This window comes from Sesamum indicum, linkage group LG3, assembly GCF_026168435.1.
Source record: "Sesamum indicum cultivar Baizhima isolate 11 linkage group LG3, ASM2616843v1, whole genome shotgun sequence".
NCBI lineage: Eukaryota > Viridiplantae > Streptophyta > Magnoliopsida > Lamiales > Pedaliaceae > Sesamum > Sesamum indicum.
Window position 1 is genome coordinate 27,879,190 of NC_142659.1, and position 20,561 is coordinate 27,899,750.

The following is a 20,561-nucleotide window of genomic DNA, read 5'->3' on the forward strand; positions in this document are numbered from 1 at the left end:
AAATACTGAGACCCAATAATTACACACTAGGCAAATCATTCTCCATCAAACGGATCAAACTTAAACAACAACTGATGCAAGAAACGGATTGGTAAAGTATTTTTCTGTGTCATATTCTTTCCCAATGATTGGCCACATGCAAAGAATTACCAATATCAAAGCAATGGGCCGTCAATCTAGTTATGAAATATGGGGTATACTTGCAAGTTAGACCAAATACAAGGTGTAGGTAATAATCCTTAGTGCATGGGTTGGGTCATTGGCCTGCATCATTGAGCATTCATACTTGAGAAAGATTTTAGTTCCATATTAGAATGGGACTGAATTCCTTATTAGATCAGAATTCTCTTTCTTATGTAGAAAATATATGCACAAAAACACCAGCAAGTATACAGGTATTTAATCTTCCAATTGAGGTACGCACAAAAAACACACACGCAGACATACATGAATATAATCTTTCAAATGAAGACAAAAGAGAATTCTAGTATGGTTCTTCATCATGTGTGAAATTTTCTGCAGATTCTAATTGCTGGTCTTCCTATTCCCTAAAGATGCCAGAGATGGTGGATATCTGATGCGTGCTTTGGTTCACCTGGTCCAGCAAGTCAGCAGAAAATTAACTAAAACTAGAAAATTCTCTGTTGGCTCTCGGACTAGATACATACCAAACTAGTTAATACTCAATCACATTTGGAGCTTGGCTCGAGCTTGATTTGATTTTTCAAAAGCGTGATAAATAAATGCAAAAGTTTCAAATTACTCGAGCTCAATTAAAGCTCGTCATAGCTTGACTGAATTAATAATCAAACAAGCTTTCATGCTCGAGAAGAATTCAAGCCAAAATTGGATAATACTTTATTCTGCTTGACTCAATTGTTTACATCTTAGTTGGCTCATGAAGCCCACATATAATTTGCAAGTTGTAAGTGTGTGGCAAGTATAATTGAAAACTAATTTCCTAAGCTTTTAGGGACATAAAGCAAGGTTGCAATTTTTTACTAAATATTTACTATAATCATATTACATGCTCTACCTCGGGGTTTTTTTTTTTTTTTAATTCTCAATACTTTAAACTAAGTTTTTGAAATAAACTGCTTAATTAATGTCATTTATATTAATTATACTTTTTTTAAGATACTCGCATTTTGTGTTCTAATTTTGTTAAAGATATGATGTAAATATATAATCATCTATGAAGCTAAAGAGTAAATCAAAGATGGTATATCATTGCATGATTTATTTGTTGAAAGGGACAACTTCTTGTTTCATATATTTGTCACAACTTCCTATGATACCCCACCCCAAAGTAAATAAAATAAGTGTTCACCAACTTAGGTGCATTGCTCAAAATATCCATAAGCAACTAGTCGATATCCTTTTCCACGAGTGATCAAAAGACCAACTTAGGGTCAAACTAGTAGTTCTGAAGGCACTTCATCCATTTTACGCTTGCAGGACTATGCATCACGCTTTTAATTGCTTGACGGATAAATACTAGCATGAATTGCAAAATTTCCAATTTCTCAATAAAAAAGATCAACTAAAACAAATATTAAACTAATACTTAACACTTTTTGAATATAATAAAGTAATGAACACTTGCTTTCTCTATCTGTAATGGCACTGAGAAACTCCATGGTCAAAATTCAGCATGAGAAGATTCAATATGTGCTCCAATAAGGAAAGACCAAGATAATGTAACTAATTTTATGGCTAAGCAAATTAAGCTAGAAAATAGACCAGATACAATTGGTATTTGGATGACACAACAAGTGGAAAAATCAGTACAAGTGTGCACAGCTTTTATCGTGCATGTTAGATAATTTGACCAAGAATTTGTGAAGTATAACTAAGGTGTGGCCGGTACAGAAGGTCATGTATAGTAGCACTACCACTTCTCAGCCACAATACTAACGGCTCTCTTCCTTAGGTTCAATGAGTAATATACATAATTAGATGGTGGCCCGACATCTTAACTTGGATTACTGCTGCCGACTTGGACAATGCCTAGGTGGGTTCATGAGCAATCATATATGCACATGACAAAGTCACAAAGTTAAAGTTCCTCCTATGTAATACAATGGACTAGCCCTTGATTTGATGAAGGATATGATTTGAGCTTCAGTTCTAAGTGTAACCTTGACGATGAACAACAGGTCCTAATTGTCCTTATGTTGCTGCCAGGCAGACCTAGGAGCATGCTAGTTTTCCTGTTCCTTTTTCCCTACTGAGTGGGGACATGCTAAGTTGAGGTGACAAAAAATGAGCAATAAACATGTTCTATTTGTAGTCAACTTATGCTGCAGGCTGATCATTGAGTGTCAAAACCTAATAAAGAAAATCATTAAAAGAAAATGAATACTGGACATACCAATATAAGGAGGTCAAGCAGGTCTCTTACTATACTATTGGGTGCCAGCATCAGTCACTACACTGGTAGGAATAATGATGCAGGAGAGTCAACAGGTGTCAGGACATGCCAGCTTAAGGTTAGCACCGGAAATGAGCTAATCCATTCTGGAGCCCAATGTGCAGCTCCATCCAGTGTAATCTAGTTTAGTTCGTGCACATTTAGGGCAAGGTTTTTCACATCAATTTGAGCATGCTTGTGTATCTTGTTTTCAAGGCTTGAGACCTTTATGGCTCATATTTTCTGAAGAATAGATTCGTCATGTTGAAACTGGCATACCAAATATAACATACACATATTTGAGTATGTTATACTATTCTGCATTTAGTTATATGCTTTTCCGGACTAAAAGACATAATGAAAGAGGAACAGGTTGTCCTCCTTTCTGAGATTTACCTTCATCGTCTTATAAGTGACAGAATCATTGCATATATAACTCGCTGGTAATAATCTATGCTGTTCAGCAAGGACCATTATAAACAGCCACTATCTCCCGATCAAAACTAGAATTACGAATACTAATCACTCAACTTGTTAGGGGCTTACCAGTATGGACCTTCCACAAGTTATCATCCATAGATCCATCTCCATTTCTTGATTTGGGTCACCAGAAATATCAGCTCGCACAGACAACTTCCTTATATCATCAAAGATCACCTTCTGCACCCTCTCTTTCTGTTCAAGGTTAACTTTTGCTAGTTCTACTTCTTCAACACCATCAGGAACCACTTCATCGGCCTCCTCCTCAACGTCTTCATCATCTTCAGCTGAATATGATAGACTATTTCTGCGAGGCCTGTATCATCAGCTAAATCAATTGGAGTTCATGAAGCAGAGTGAAACCAAATTTAGCTAACCTATAGACAGCCGTATGCAACAAGCTGTCCAAAACACGAATCACATTCCAAGTTGCATGGCGATAAACTTGAAAAACTGAATTTTGTGGAAGAAAGTGGTTAAAAAAATTATATCGACTTTCATTTATTGCAATCTGTCATCATAAGCATAATAATACATCTCCACAGAAAACTACAATAATCAATCATCTATCTGAAACTCCTAACTTCAAGGTTATTTTGAATTAATTTTTCAACTGTTTTAACACAAAAGACTCTCCATTTTAAAGAGGTAATGCATCAAGGTAATTCTGTGAAAGAAAACTGTGCCCAGATGCTATCTTGAACTGATTAAGAAGAAAGACAACTTTGTTTATGGACGTCTGAGATCAGCAGAACTTATCGTCGTAAAGTATGCATCTAACAACATAGTATTCACTTTTCACATATTAAGATGTCTACCCAGCGGCCTATCCCTGCCTACAAATCAGGAGTAGTTCTGCATTTCAGCAAACCCAGCTATTAGTCATTCCTTGTCAACATTTACATCTCACTGAGCAGTATAAAAACTTTTTGTCTCATCTTCAATGTCCACTTGTCACTGTTAGTGTTACTCAGCGTCAGAAGGGAGAATGCATTCTATACTCAAACCACAGTGAGCACAAACTTATTTGCTGAGGATAGTTGGTTATCAGATAGTGCTTTCAGTTTATCTGACACAAGCATCAGCAACTCTAAATATACAAAAGAAGCAAAAATCTAATTGCACATACAAACTAAATTGGCCATCCAGTCAGTTTGCATTACGTCAAATTAATTTATTATTTGTCGAACTGATAAGGAAAATATGCTTCACCTCTAGGATTAAAGAACCGCAAATTCTCACCTTTGAAGTATAACTTGTACAAGGGTTACATGTTGCATAAAAAATGACACTATCCCTTATAAAAAAATCCAAACAAAAGACACATGCACTGCATCAATGGATAGCAGCTATGCTTATCATGGTTCAGGATTATGCATCAACAAAAGCCAATAGTAGTTTGCGGGGAAGTTATCAAAACATTGCAAAGAAAAAAGTACATAAAACTTTAACTTTGAAATAACGGTTCAGCGTTATGCGTACTTAGGAAGACGCGCAAAGAGAAGATTGGTCAACACATCAAGCATGACTTGGAATTGTCTGGATGTCATTGAAGCTGTTATATTATGAGAATTGAATGTAAGCTCTTTCAAGGGCTTCACCTGTGACATGATAAATATGACTTAATGTCATGATAAACTGAAGAGTACTCTTTTTAGAACTCATATTTTTGCATGCTATTAGTTTCTTTTGGAAACTAAGCAAATTTTATCCCTTTATTCAAATTAGGTGCATACCTTAAGATCAGAAGTTCCTCCTTTGTGCCTGGTGTATCGGAAATACATGTCACAGGGCATAAAAACCCTTTCTAGTAAAGCTCCAGTACGCTTTACTTTTGGTGAGCTCCGTCGAATTTTGGGGAGCCACTGCAGTCCAGCCCCTGGATCCACATCAGTTGGGGCTACATGAGCTTGCACGTGCTCCAACATCACAGAGAACTCCATGCGGTTCCATGTCATTTCAGGCTGAGATTCAGGTATTTGGATCTTTTCTCCACTAAGTGCTTGTTCAATCATTTCATAGCCAACATGAAGAACTGAATGAAAGGATCGAGCCAAAACACGACCACTCACAGCCGCGAGCAAGAATCTACCCTGTCAACAAGGTTCCATTGTAAGCATGACCAAAAATATTGCATCATGTAGTCCCTGCTATTTCCACCTTTTGTTTGACTGACAGCTTGATATGATTTGGGATAGTTCACTAAAAGCAATTTGCTCCTTCTCAAACACTAGTCACTAGCCCGCAAAGCTTGAGACCAACTTGTTGCGGAGAAAAGAAATCATGACTACCTCACTTAAAAATCCCCATAAACGTTTCCAAGGCTCAAGCTGCTTCAGACTGCTCCTCTAGTATATTGTGTCATTCTTATACGCGACCTATCAAATGCTCATCAACTACAATTGAGAAAATGAGGTTGGCTTTAAAGCATATTGAACAACCACTATTTGGGAAGACCTTTTGGAGCTTCAGAAATTGGATTAGACTACTTCGGACCAAAGCAGACAGCTATACTTAATCACTGAGACTTCATAATAACTACTCCATTCAAACAACCCCAAATTTCAAGTAGGATAAAGGTGTCGCAGAAACAAGTGGAGAATTTTGATTTGACTGATTACAGGATTTAGGACTCTTTAACACTTTTAGAATGCCATATCTATCTTACTTTTTGGAAATGAAGGTTGTACTAGTCCTAATTAGCTTATATATGTATTTCTTATGTCATGTGAAGGCATCCTTTAACAATTATTAAACAAAAGTAACTATCTTACGCCTACTGGTCTTAAACTTCTACAACAACCTGCCAGTATTCTTTAGTCATTTTCAGTATTAATTGATCAAGATAGTTAATTGTGCTAAAAATTCAATACTTCATCACATATGTTGGATGATTATTATCAGGTTCTGTATGTCCGTACCACAAAGCTCAGGGTCTTAGTAGACTATTTCCTCTTGAAGCATATTAACCAACTCCATGGAGCATGCAATCTACAGAGCCAGCATGAGGTCTATTATTCGAGCTTGAAAAAAAAAAGAACCTTGACACTCTGCTACTTTATTGAGTTCCAATAAACTGAAGGTATCTAACGTATATACAGTTGTAGCATTGAGAACTTACATTAGCTTCTTCAGAGTGAAGATTGAATTGTGGCTCAATAACGTTCACCATGAAATGGCGTGTGCCCTCCTCCTCAGGGTCATCAACATTGCTATTTTTTGCTGTATATGGACACAAAGATGCACATTAACTTAGAAAAGAAGGTTGAGAATATTCAAAATGAAGGATTTATGCAAGAGATTAGCATGTTGCTAAGGAAATACAGGCTGGCGTGTAGAAAATGATTAATTCACAGCCCATAATGAAGCAACTAATAAGATCTAATGCTAGAGGATAGATATTATTACTGGTTTTACAACGTGCTACTGCATTGCTGGAGAAAAACTATTGTAGACAGAGAGGAACAGTCTGGAAGATGGACTGCTGATATCTATAGTGGTTCTTTTCTCTAATTTTTCTTCATTTGGTTGCTATTTGTGCTCAAGTCAAATATATGTTATGAAATTGATCTTAAGCTATGTTTCACTGCACTCATTGGTGAACTACTGAAGACCCAAAAACTTTTGAGTATATATGAAAGATGAGTAATTGTTAGAAGATGGTTTCAGCCCATAGACCATGTCCAACCCATACTGCATCCTCTGGATCTGATCCCAATTTTCAGTTGTGATCCAATTTGATTGGGTCCACTGGGATCATGGCTACATTTCGATTTAATAAAATAAGATTTAAATAAATTCAGTTTTTCCAATTACTGAAAATTAGGGGATATAACTAACCCTATAAATAAGCGATTTACAATATTGCCTAAATATAGAAAACCTCTAACCGACACCCACTCACCCGTCCTCACTTCTGCTTTTCCTTTCAATTATTCACACCAAAGGCACCCACTACTCACTGCTGGCCACATTGGCTGCTCCTCCCCCTTCCCCACTTTCTCCTTTCCATTCCCTGATTCTGCCCCCACCAAGCCATAAAGCTGGTCACTGCCCCTGCCCATGTTCTTAACCCATAACAGCTTGGGCAACATCTCACTCCATCACAATCATCAAGTCTTCCCAAAATAAATACACAAGCTTGATATGATAGCATTTTGATGAGTCAGTATCAGGCTGATTATTAGAAAAGCAAGTCTTCCTTGCATCATTGTATTTAAATTTGTTATTTCTTATCTGTGATTGGTAGTACTCATCAACAAAACTGCATGGATCAAGCTTAGGTTCAAAAGCAGGCATCCTCCCCCCCCCCCCCTAATAAGGTCAAATGCATTTTGTCCCAAGACCTATGCAAATGTGCTAAATGACCACCCAACTCTGTTGTTCAATATGCTCAAAACACCCTTGGTCCTGTTTCCTGGCAAAATACTTTGGGCATATTTCACTTTTCCCTCTAAATTTGGAAAATATATATCTGACCAACTAAACTCTAAATTTGGAATATATATATCTCTAATCAACTAGATATATTAAATATTTTAGTTTATAATTGATCAGTATTTTGGTTGGGTGAAGCAGAATATCTTACCAAAAATTGCCCTGTGATACTCAGTTGCTAACTATAGAAATTTTTCAGTCACCTTGAGTGATTTTATAACCATTAACCTAATTTTATGATTATTTCCCTATGTTATGTGCATGAGACAATGAAGACCTTTTTCAGGTTTTCCCCCGAACTATAGTTATGGTATCCACATATAACTCGTGCTTATTTATTTAGAGAAGGGTGTCGAATGTTTTAGGTTCTAATTTGAATAAGGACAAGAAAATTGATGCTAGTTGGGTAAAGACCACCATCCTCTCTCTCATTTGTTTTTAAACTTGAGTTGCAAATAGTGCAATCCCCTTCACTAAATCACTAAACAAATTAAAAGAATATGCCCAAAGTTAATGATATAGGAAATTGAGGAGTAACCATAAGTTTTTTATTATCTCCAACACATATATCAACGAAAACTTAACCATAAATTAGTATGTATTATAAGACAAATTAACTTGACAGCAATACCCATAAATTGGCAGGTCAATTGTATATGACCATACTTTTGGCCTTTCACTTTATTCCACCGAAAACAAGGATTTGATTGTAAAGTGCTTCATTCTAAAATATCTAGGAAGGTCAAATGCATATATTTTTAGAGGTCGGGGACATACCCAGAGTATGTAGGCACCTATGGCGAAATATTCAGCCCGAAAATGAGATTAGGAGTTGTATGGGCACATGTAACAAAGATTCTGCCAGTTGTTTCACATATTTGCAAGGTTAGGGAGTAGAATGCAGTCAACTCTGCAGACTAGAGGCGTCTGCCTTTTACCCATGAACATTATGGTGAAAACAAAGATATAAACTTTTACAATAATCTCAATTACAAAAGTTCACTTTTATAAACTGTCATTATATTTAGCAAATAGATATATGTGTCTCTATTCATTAGGACTCACAACTTGGTGCAAAAGTTATTCATACTCAACAACTCAAACAGTCTTGAACCATAAATAATTTGTATTAGTTGCTTCAAGAAGCATCTATAGTTAAGTTAAACTAACGAGCATATGATTCCGAAAGTACTTAGTTATGGAAATCACTCTAAGCCACAGAGAGTTCCAAAGGATTCATTCAGAAGTGGACAATGGAGATTTTAAAATAAAGACAAGACTTTTAAAGAGAAAAATGTAAAGAATGAGATTTAGTTCATTTTTACGATGTTAAAAAGCTATTACAGAAAGACTTATGATTGAACCTGAGACTCTAAAACTTCGTTTTGTGCATCTTGATATTCCAAGCAACAAGAAGCTGATTATCATAGATTTGCCACACTATAAGCATTTGAAATTTTTAAAAAGTCATCATAACACTGATATAACAACTAAAAACATGTATAACTAGTCACCAAAGACTTATAAACTACCTCTCATAATCAAAGTTCTATCAAATAAAAATAACTTGTGTGCATGACAATAATGAAAAAGAAGAAAGCTAGATAAGGTTTTAACTAATTCAGATTGTTTCTTTCAAAACTGACTCTTTTATACTAAATTTTCTGTTAATTTAGTAACTATATATTTATAACAAAAAAAGTAACGACTCAGAGCAGAAGACAAATATAAAGGTGCCTCATAGTTAGGAGAACATAGATGAAAATCTGCATAACATAAAATATATATGCATATGGATGTGTGTATAAATATATACAAAAATAATATGTTCCATCTTCACAAGTGGCGCATGCGTGGGGGATAGGGGGAGGGTAGTTTAACTTACCAATTGCACTAGAGGAAGGATTTTCCACTGTGTCTGAACTTGGCAGAGAAGAGATAGATTTTGATGTCTCCACATTCTGAGAAGAAGGAGAAGATAGAGATTTTGATGCCTCCACATTCTGGGAAGGAGAAAATGGAGACTTTGATGTCTCCACATTCTCGGAAGGAGGAGATAGAGATTTTGATGTCTCCACATTCTTGGGAGGAGGAGAGAGAGATTTTGATGTCTCCACATTCTGGGAAGGAGAAAAGAGAGACTTTGATGTCTCCACATTCTGGGAAGAAGGAGAGGAGAGAGATTTTGATGTCTCCACATTCTGGGAAGAAGAACTTGCACCATCAATGACAGAAGAAGATTTTTGGGTATCATCTTTCTGATCATCAGGTCTATCAAGGACATTTTTCTCCTCAAGCAATTTTCTTTGGGCATACATTCGAGAAGGAGAAGGCTTTGGAGGTGCAAATGCCTTAGATAACCCACCTACCCAAGACCAAACAGCATCTCTATTTTCAAGAGTCCAAAGTAGCTTCAGACCATAAACAAAAATCCGTTGACAATTGTCAGCAATAACGACATTGTATCCATCATCATCGCTGGGGTCAGATCTTGTATGGTCATCACTTTCACTCCCATTTTCAAACTCAGATCTGACATAGGTCATTTCAAGATTTCTCCTACCAGCTTCTTGCCATGCCAATAACCTTGCAGCATCAGCCCTTGGGGATTGCCTGCGGATTGTAAAGTAATCTGATGATAACAAAAATCCATCATCCTGATGCCTTTCAGTGGTGTTCTGTGTGGAGCTGCTTTTATCACTCATGACTCTTTCCATGGATGCAGGGGGGGACTTTTTCCTAGTCATTTGAATTACTTTTGCAACAGTTATGCAATCTTCCTTACTTATGTATGCTTTGGGTAGGTGAAGGTCAAGACCCTGATACACCAGGTCAAGAGGATCCCGAAAGCATTCAAATGTAAACTTTTGCTTACCCCGACTAAAATACATTTCAAATTTCACCTTTGTCATGTTAAATGTCAGTCCCTTTGCTGGATCATCATCATGTAAAGGCACGTGCCTTATACAAGTAGGGGTAGCATCAATCCGGAGCATAAATTCTGTCATTACCTTATCCAGTGCAAGATTTCCTGATCTGGGAATCCGAGGGACCCCAAAGCGGGGCCACCTGGAAAAGGTCCGCAATTTATTAGGGGGCAGATAATTTAAGTTCCAAAATTTGATAAGCCATGCTAAATCATGAGGACCAAGATTGACAGTTGGTGAATCATTCCGTGCATTCTCTGATTTCAAGGGACTACAAGCAACTCCATCCAGAACAACCTGATCATTAGTGGAAGATGATTGCGACTGGTGACTATTAGAGGGAAGAGTAGGCCTAAGGGAGAAATTCCATCTCAGGGAAAGAGCAATGGATCTGAAGGGGTCAAAAACAAATTCACGAGCTACACCTTCACTTGGAAGTGCAAATAAATAATGATTTAGTGGATCGCCAGATTCACAATCCCATTCAAGTGTTACTTCAAGTGTGAAGAACGGGACGACTAGGAAAGGCACAGAAAATTCAGAAAAATGTTTCGAAGGGGGGTTCTTCAGTAAGCATTCTAAACTGCTTGGAAAAAACTTGAAATCCTTTGCAGAAGCATAAATACGACCATCTGATTGCTGGATTTCCAGATAGCCCGAAACAACATAAAGCTTATCTAAGTTTTCATAGGGATCCGTGGTCGCAAGAATATTCCATCTTGTCTCAGAAAAACATAAAGTGGTATTTCCATGAATGTAGTTTCTCATTTCATCCCACCAAGGTAAGCTCTTTTCCTTTTTAGGGGGCTGAACTACTGGATTTGGGTTCCTAATGCTTAAATTGGCTCTACGGAGAGCCACAGTAAAAGCATAGCTGAGATCAGTGAAGGATGGTTCAAAACCAACACCAAAGGAAATTTCTCCTTTCTGGAAATGTAAAGGCAAATCCAAAAATGTTTTTATTGGTGGAGTTGTGCCGCTGAGTGAGCGAAGAAGGTGCACTTTCCTCCATTTCCCAACATAGACATCTTGGTCCATTTGGGGCTGAAAAGGCGTTGCCTGCAATTACAAATGGTGAAGAGAAACAGTTTCATAAGTATGTTATGGCCGTGGCTATGATAATAAAAATACATGTAAGAGATAAAACCAGAGAAGAACACAAACAAAGGAGTAGACCCAGAACGTAATAAACTATTCACAATATATTACATAATAGATTTTTTCAACCATTCCATGGTGTAAGCACCCATTTAATTCTATATACGCAATCTGAAAGTAATAACGGCCGTGGATCAAGTAAAATAACATGTTTATTGTTATTTAACTCCAAGAAACAGTTTCCAATGTTAAGGGACTTACTGAAGAGACACCCACTTTTGCAGAAATCAATGAAGCATGGAACAATTTGATCAAACTAAAAAGCAACTAATTTAAAAGATAATTTACATCTGGATCCGCATAAATCATGGAGGAAATTGGAGAAGACATCCATAATCATATAAGTTGTAGTTAAATAAACTTATCAGGGAACAGGCAGAAGAGGCATTGATAGTGTGGTTAACTCTGGCCAAATAAAGTAGGCCATCGGACCAATGTGTCAGGATGCAGATTAGTCTTGATAATCTGGATGCGCATAAATGATGGATAAAATTGGAGAAGACATCCATAATCATAAATTGCAGTTGAATAAACTTATTAGCGAACGGGCGAAGAACTATTGAAAGTGTGGTTCAGAATCTCCTTTTTTTCTTTTTCTTTTTTTTTTTGTTGTTTTGGTTTTGCCAGGGAGGAGGGATAAAGTAGACCATCAGATTAAATGTGCAAAATACCTGGAGTGCATAATTCAAAATCCCTCCTTAATTTTTTTCCTTGGGTAATCCACCACTTTGATTTGAGATCCTATTTTTTTTTATTAGCTGCTTCTGTAACAAAAGCTTTTGGTTTTACAGGTGCAATGAGCATCTAGGTATATTGAAAAATATACCTAGCATAATATATTTATATAACTGATTATTTAATTATTTATTGATTAAAAAACGTACATAATTAAAGAATTCCACGATGAACGTACTTGAATGTAGATCAACTGAAAAATAATAATTTAATTGAATTGGGGAAAGTAAACATTTTTTGGATCCAAATTGGGTGTTTAGAACGTGGGTATCGATGGGTAGAGACCGAACCCAACCCAACCCAATCTATATTTTTTTAATGGGTCTCGATCTGGGCCTGGGTCTAACAATATTCATTCGGTTTGGGTGTGGGTCTTAGAATTAATAAAACCCTACCCATTGACACCCCTAGCCCCAACTAAGGTCGAGAGTGAATGTGTAGGTTAAGTGCAGTTGGTCATACACTTAACTAATAATATTGTCAGAGCAGATTTATGCATATACTTTAAATCCCAGCTGAATTTTAGCTGGGTCCTACTGTGGAAGACACCCACAATTCATGCTCTGAGGTATCATATGCTTACACTTTTCACAGCCAATGTAACTCCCATACAATGAAATGCACACTACCTTTTCATAAAATCTGAAACCAACACTTTTATAAGTAAACAATAGAAGGCAAACCAATACAATTTTAACTTCCACTCCATAATTCAAAACATACCTAATAGAACTTCGGAAGTTCCACCAAGACATGCTTGTCAAATTCAAAGTACCATATTCCAAACATACAAAAATAGCATGTCTAAAGTTGTATTATAATCCGCATTGTGTTCTGTTTAACCTTGAAAATATATATTTAAGCTTCAGCAATTTAACTAGCCTCACAACTCATTTTATACTGTGAGGAAAATTATGGTGTATCGGGAGAACACTTTTGACGTTATTGAAAATGGAATTGTAACTGGCATAAAAGGCAAAATAGAGGTTAACAAGACTGTGTGTGCATGGGAAAAATAGGTAAGCTTAATAAATTCTCCACCCCCCTATATAACAAGATGGAGGAGGTGGAGGCTGTGACACGTTTTCAGTGCTTTGAATAGGATATACATCTCTACTAAATGAATAGTAGTGGTGGAGTTGATTGGAAATTACAAATCCTGTCTGTTTCCATCGTCATTCTCAGTTTTCAATATCTGTTCGCTCCCACACATTTCAGCTGAAAATTATTTTATATCTTTTCACCTGGATTATTACATTATCCATAATATAGGCATACATATATCTACAAACCATCAACTTAATAAAATAACAATATATACTTGTATGATGTATTGATATGATATCACTAACAATCAAAAACACATCCACATCAACTAATTTCAACACATTCTCAATTCAGAATAAAAAACACCTCAACAAGCTTTTAGTTATATAAATTAGATAAGCCTTACTAGCACAAGAAAGTCAATGAAAGAGAGAAACAGTACCAAATGAAAAGGGACAGACCTGTTGAGCTAGAATAATACGGCCTTCGCATCGACCACCAGTTGTAGCAAGCATTGGGCATGTATAGTCTCTTATCCGAACAACAATAGTACCTGCATGCAGAATAATGTTCCCTCCATACAGTCTTGAAAATGGAATGTTATGGGCAAGGCATACAGGATCAAGCTTATGCAAAACTTCAATCATCCCAGCCTCACCACCTTCAATTTTTGTCAAGCTTACATCTAATTCAGTAGCACAAACAGAGAAAAGAGAAGTTCTGGCTGTGCTGGGCTTGAAACCAGCTTGGAAGCCATTTTTACAGGCACCTGATCCTTCTGATGGAACAAGGAGCTGGCATGCCTGGTAATATGACCGGAATGATCGTTGGTATATTTCATCGCGCAATTTCTGGATAGCTGAAGCATCTTGAACATCAATCTCCTCCCCATTATACTGCACTTTTCCTTCAAGAGAATTATTTGATTCAGCATGACATTGGCTACCCTTAGAAATAAGTTCATCAAGAAAGCTTAACCTAACAGCTAATTCACGAGCTTCATTTTTCAAAAGCTGGTAATGCTCGTCAAGCCAACCCTGTAGTGGTTCTTCCTCAATTTCAGCTGTTAGTTTACGTATACTCAACTTAATGAATCCAGTTCTTGATGAACTAGGTTTCTTGGGTTTTGAATCTTTTGACTGCTCTTTCTTCTCAGGAAACATACATCTAGTTTTCGCAGACATCACAAGCTTCAACGCCCGTAGCTGATCTTCGACAGCATCATCAATTGCACGCAACTCCAACCTAAATGGCAAGCATATATGCACATCAAGGGCTTGAATTACCCAGTCCCAGGTAGTTACTGTTACAGATTTTGCATCTGAAGAACTCCCAGAGGCATTAGGGACTCGAGATATTTGCATCCTGCTGCTCCTAATAATTCTAGCTTCATTTAGTTGGACCATAAGACCCTCGAGAAGCACTCCGATTCGGGCATTCTCAGAAAAGATGGACTGAACCTGAATAAAGGCTTCAACTCCATCTCCAGCTTCAGCAGATATACTAAGCATTTCCACATCAACAGCAAAAATTGATTCTCTTTTCTTTGGTGGTTTCCCGTACTTGACTGATTCCAAAGAAGTCTCATTTTTAGGCTCATTATCTTTCACAGTGTGAATTTTCTCCCCGTCATCGTGTCCCTGATGCTTATGGTTTTGTACCAGTAACTTCAACTTCAACCCTAGTTCAAATAACGAGATATGCAAATCTGGCTCCCACCTAAGCGAGATATTTGTGGCACTGAAAAGAGAACAGACCTCAATTTCTTTAAGACCACCAGATCGCCTAACAAGCTTTGCATTCTGCATGTCAAACAAGGGAACCTTTGCTCCCGGATTATTATCTTCACCAAATTCTTGATAGATAGATTTAGCTCTTTCAAGCTCCATCTGCATTGATTTTTTCTCCTTGTTCATGCAAAAACTGAAGTGGTAAATATCAAGAGATACAGAATAGTTCAACTTTCTGCACTCTTCTGAAGTTGTAGGCATTACATGAGCAGTGCGTGGGGTCCCATCAGCTAAGATACTAATTAAAACTCTACCACCTTGGGATCCATAATCAACGCGTTTGGGATCTGGAATAACTATGTCATCCAAGCCCACATCTCCACAGACATTGACAGAGCACCTTTCCAGATTTAGTTTCAAAAGCTGAATCCCTTTGCCTGATGGCTTGGATGACTTGATGCCTTTGCTTTGTGCTGGTTTCTTACTTGAGGCAGATATCCTTTTCACCAAGGCCTTAAAGGATAGAGCAGTTAATACCAGTGATTCAAGACGCCTGAAGGTGAAGTACAAACCCATGCCAGTAACATCCACACCAAGAACCATCTTACTCTTTGAAACATCTTCAGGTGAATCTGCATCTTTCTTACCCAAGTCCAAGCTGACCTTAGCAATGTGCATTAATGAACCTGTATTTGTTTCCACGCCAAACAAGCTTTCTTTCAAGCATTCTTGATATTCATCAGACATGTGTAGGTTTAGTTCACCAAGTTCCATATGTAGCGTGGCACCTGTACTAGAAATGTTGTTAGCAAATATGTGTGATGACTGTGAGCAACCCTGCAGTTCAAGGAATAGATAGTTAGGACAGATTGCAACTAAGATTAAAGGGAATGCAAGTGCAATGATATATGGGAAGAAACAAGAACAAGAGAACTTCCATTAATATATCATCGTCACTAATAATATCAGAAAATATCGGCATCTTTCACCTGTACCCACTTAATATAAAAATATAATGCCTTCCAACAAACAAAGAGAGGCAACAGCCATGTCTGGCCAATAAGATAATGGTATACAAAGAATGGTTCAGTCTGATGAGATGCTCAGGATCACATTTCAGAAAGGCATAAATAAAAGAAGCCAACTTCACCTACAGATAATCGTCAAAGTATCTTACAATAGATTCATAACTTAAAAGTCCAAATCAAGAATGACACAAAATTTTTGTACAGAGAATGACATCTTCCTCTAGTGGATTGTCGATATAGGTCATACAATTGTAATCAGAATACATACATCATTACAAGTTGAAAAGAAGAATACAATTGGATTACAAAGTTATAAGTAAAAACAATGTAATTTACAACAGGAAAGTTATCCAAGGATAATGCCTTCTGTATCTAGTTTAAACAAAACAATTCAATAGCATTGCATAAATCTATAATAGAAATTTCCTGATGTATGTCAAACAAATAAACAAAGTGAAAAGATAAGACGAAGGAATGATGGATAATGAATCCCAAAACATTTAAGGTAGTATGCACCAGCCTTAACATCCAAATTGTTCCACATCCAATTCTCTGAAGATGCCCTTCCGTGTCATTGTAATAAGGTGAGATTCACAACATGAGGATAAAAGATGCTAGACTGCTTATCTAGTTACCTCCGATGCTATTCTAAAATTTTTGAAGTAAAATATTGAACTAATTTTTTTAAGAAAAACCCTTGTCATTTATTAGGACACCTTTTTCTTACTCTTTCTTATTTCCTTTTCCTGATTGTCTTTCTTCTAGTTCATCCCCTGCCTTCAGTCTAGCCCAGGACACATGTAAGGATGTGCATGTGCATAGACATAAACACACATAGAGAGAAAGGACCAACCTAGACACAGCATGGAAAGAAGATGGAGGACAAAAGCATAAAGGAGCAAGCAGCTGGTGAGAAGGGAGGCAAATAGAGGAGTTCAAGGAGGTGGACAAGTGGTAGCAAGAAAGTGAATTTCAGCAGGGACAAGGTAAGGATTACAGCAATTGAGCTTATTTCTACCTAAGGCATTCTGGTCTTCTGAGTGATGTCATGTAAAGATTGACTGGGGGATTGTAAACCGCAACTTTAGCTTAGGACAGGTTATTGTCCAAATGCTTGATTAGACACCAGGGGACAATGCAACCAACCAATGAACAGATTATGCATGGGTCGAGTGGATTATTCATCAATCTACAAATCCCCTCCAACCAAAGATACCCAAAACACTGACAATCATATTTTTCCTGTCAACAATTTGCATTAAGCAGTGGAATATCATAGAACATATACAGGGATTTCTGAACTTGCCTTAGCATCCTGATTCCAGATCACAAAGTCATTGCAATCATATATGATAAAAGAATATCAGAAAATATAAAAAATATTGAAAACATATAAGAAAATTACTTAAGGGCCCACATGGTGTAGATTAAAATACTCTTCACAACAACAAAATTCACAACAATATTATAAAGACAACTAGACAAAGCAATCATTTTCAGGTAGATACTCACATGGTATAGTGGAAAGCCATTCAAACTATAAAGCACAACTGTCATCTCTGGGGCTGAAAGGGTGCATGTCCACATGATTCCTTTCTGTTCAGATGCCTTTGGTTTTTCTTTGGTAGAGCTTTCTTCTACTGGTTCCTTTTTCGGCTTAGGTGGAGGACGGATGCGCATCCATGGTTCTAACCTGTTCAAAACTAAGTTGCACTGTGTGCCCCCAAGCTTAACATCAATTTCAGATCTGATAGGGGAGTTGGGCTGCAGAGCAAAACAATGTATGCAATCAATGATCTGATGAACACCAGAAGAAAAAAGCAGCATAAACGACATGAAATAAGTGAATGAAGCATCTACAATACTGTGCGGATTGCCCCAGATCTCATGGATCCACCAATACATTAAATGTATGAGCAGAGTGTCATGCTATCTAGTTAACTCAAGTATTCACTATTTACAAGATTTAAGTAGATATAGTTTTCAGCCGCTCAAGCTTTCATTTGGAAGGAAAACAACTTTACCTTGGAACTAATATAAGTAGCAAAACCTTTTTATTTTATGAGTTTATGGTAGTTTAACCGGTTTGCATTATTCAGGAGTTTTTACTGCAGGACAATTCTCTGGTTTCAATAGAGAGTCTTATTTTGAGTGTTGTCTTGTCTTTAGGAGTCATTTTAGGAGTTACAAGTAAAACCATAGCTCAATGCTCCAATCTTTTGTTATTGGACTTTTAGCATTCTGGAGTAGGACCTATGTACTGGCCTAAAATCACCATGTCGTTCAAGACTTCAATGGAGATGAAAGAATTGAGTTTCTCCCTGAATAATTGAAGTACCTTTGCAATCTTCTGTCATGTACCCAGCTATCCTAAAACCTAAATAGAAAATCCAACCTGTTTTCTCTTCCAAAGAGGAAGTTAAGCACTTTTATCCCAGGAAATAGTTTGCAACTGATAGTCCACGCAAGCATTCAAAATGATCGAGTTCAATCCTCCTAGAGACCTTCTAATGGTTAGTGGTTATTAGTACGAGTGCCCTATTATCAAGAATGAGCATTCAAGTCAGTTATGTCATTTGAATCAAAAGTGGTAATGCAGCGTCAAGCTCTCCTGGCAAGCTGTCAGAAAGGAAAATAAGAAATGGGAAACTCCAATACACAAGGATTTCACATGGTCTAAAACAATGATAAATTGAGAATGGTAGAAGTGTTTGCAAGCATAGTTTATAACCATAGGTGAGATGTGCTTGGTAAATACTATATATTGCCTCAAATAACAGAATGAAAGAAAGTCTCCAGACGACAATTTCCCCTGGGGTCCTTCTGCCCTCAATTATGTTTACCATGTAGTATAGGAAATATTTGGGATTAATGTAATTCAAAACAATGTTGTTTACCGGAATTTGAGAATTACCGTACCTGTAGTGGTATATAAACAGAGGAAACAACATCCAGTTTCAGGATTTCCATAACAGAGATGCCAACTTCTCTAAGCAGCTGCATTGTAGATCACATTAGAACAAGAGGATATAAATGATACTTCCAGTTAAAGATTCAGGTTTGAATTTATATGCACTTACATGAATCTCACTAAATTCCAGCTGAATATCAAGCCTTGCACTTTCACCCACATCTTCAACAGATCGAGATTTCATCAATTTCAGTTGGACTCCCATAATGTTATTCTCAAGCATGAGCCCATAACCTCGATGTGCAACCGTTACATCAAGTTTAGGCAGAGTGAAGGCAGCCTATCAAAATAAAAATCAGAAACACACAAATTTACTCAGCAAAATCAGCTAAAGATAATGCCTAATCTGACCAAAAATAAAGCAAAGACTTCGACAGACTCATCCAGAAAAATGAAGATATGCATTCTGATATTTAAACCATAAGACCCTTGCGTTAAAAAGCTCATCTACTTCAGCATTTTCATACAAGTGGTAAAAATGCTTCCATCATGTATAAGTCAGACAGGAAAACTGATCAACTACTCAGACAAATAAAGAGGCATATGTTAGATTGATCTGTGTTTGGAGACATATAACACGCAAGCTAGATGTACAAGCATAACTGAGACGGCACCATTTTTTCACTTGTCCCCCACCCCTACTTCTCACTCATATGCTGCGACCCAAATAATAATCCAAGAAGCCCCTATTCGAGAATCCACAAAATTCCCTGCCCTAAAGTGCAGTCCAGCCTCAAATACTGTAGGAGTCAGTCAAATATCCGATAGAGGTTCTTTTAGAACTAACATCATTCACTAATCAATCATTCCAGTTCTTGTATTTGCGTGCTCTAGTTACATACAGTCAGATTTCATGGTATTTTTCATGTTTATCTTCTTTCTCTTCAGTTTACTTCAGTTCAAACTCATTGGAAAGCAAATTTACTTGAAACTATCGTACTATTGTACACCAAACACTATCCTCTTACAATAATATAATGTAAGTAACATGGTACATGTTTTAGCTCATCTTAAGCCTAAAGCTGAATAATATCACCATCCTCGATATCAGGACAATTAATCCAACAATATACCAGAAAAATAAAAGAAACTTACCAGACAACTTAGTATGAACCTTATAAGACATTACCAGGAAAGGGGCAATGAATAGAAAAGCGCTGTTAAAGCAGTTAATCAAATCTACCTTTTCTGGGAAAATGGAAGTGAATTTGGATAACGCAGCCAACTTTTGTTTTCCTTGTGGTTTTTCAGCAGACCCAGATTCCTTGTGTGCTGGTACAACTGAGGAATGGTCAGATGAGGTTTCGGACAAACCCTTTTTCTTAAGCAACAAATCCTCATTTAAGTTTACGTGGACTTCCCCGAATGTAACATCCAAATTCCTAATGACTATACCAGCTTCCCTGCAGCAACAGTAATAATACACAGTTGAAATATCAGAATCACAAGCCCGTCTCTTCTTTATTTCATTTATTAGTTACACATTTTGTTCTAAAGCAAGACATTTTGCGTTCTATCTAACCGTACTTGGAGAAGCAGAATTTTTTATGGAAAAAGAATAATATCTTCTATTGTCAATAAGCAATGTCTATTCACACAAAAAGCAGGTACCTAATGTTTCAAGAAAAGCAATAA

General features: G+C 37.0%; 1 protein-coding gene across 1 annotated transcript in view; it reads right to left on the reverse strand.

Moving 5' to 3' along the window:
- Positions 1-20,561, reverse strand: part of SAB (HYPERSENSITIVE TO PI STARVATION 4) — a 45,329-nt gene that overhangs the window by 16,045 nt on the left and 8,723 nt on the right. Inside the window, exons 5-14 of the mRNA XM_011075966.3 lie at positions 20,110-20,329; positions 19,036-19,206; positions 18,875-18,952; positions 17,468-17,719; positions 13,659-15,764; positions 9,216-11,316; positions 6,015-6,115; positions 4,630-4,986; positions 4,376-4,494; positions 2,960-3,209 (exon numbers count right to left, since the gene is read on the reverse strand). Coding sequence (XP_011074268.2) covers positions 2,960-3,209; positions 4,376-4,494; positions 4,630-4,986; positions 6,015-6,115; positions 9,216-11,316; positions 13,659-15,764; positions 17,468-17,719; positions 18,875-18,952; positions 19,036-19,206; positions 20,110-20,329 — 5,755 coding nt within the window. The remainder of the gene's footprint in view (positions 1-2,959; positions 3,210-4,375; positions 4,495-4,629; positions 4,987-6,014; positions 6,116-9,215; positions 11,317-13,658; positions 15,765-17,467; positions 17,720-18,874; positions 18,953-19,035; positions 19,207-20,109; positions 20,330-20,561) is intronic.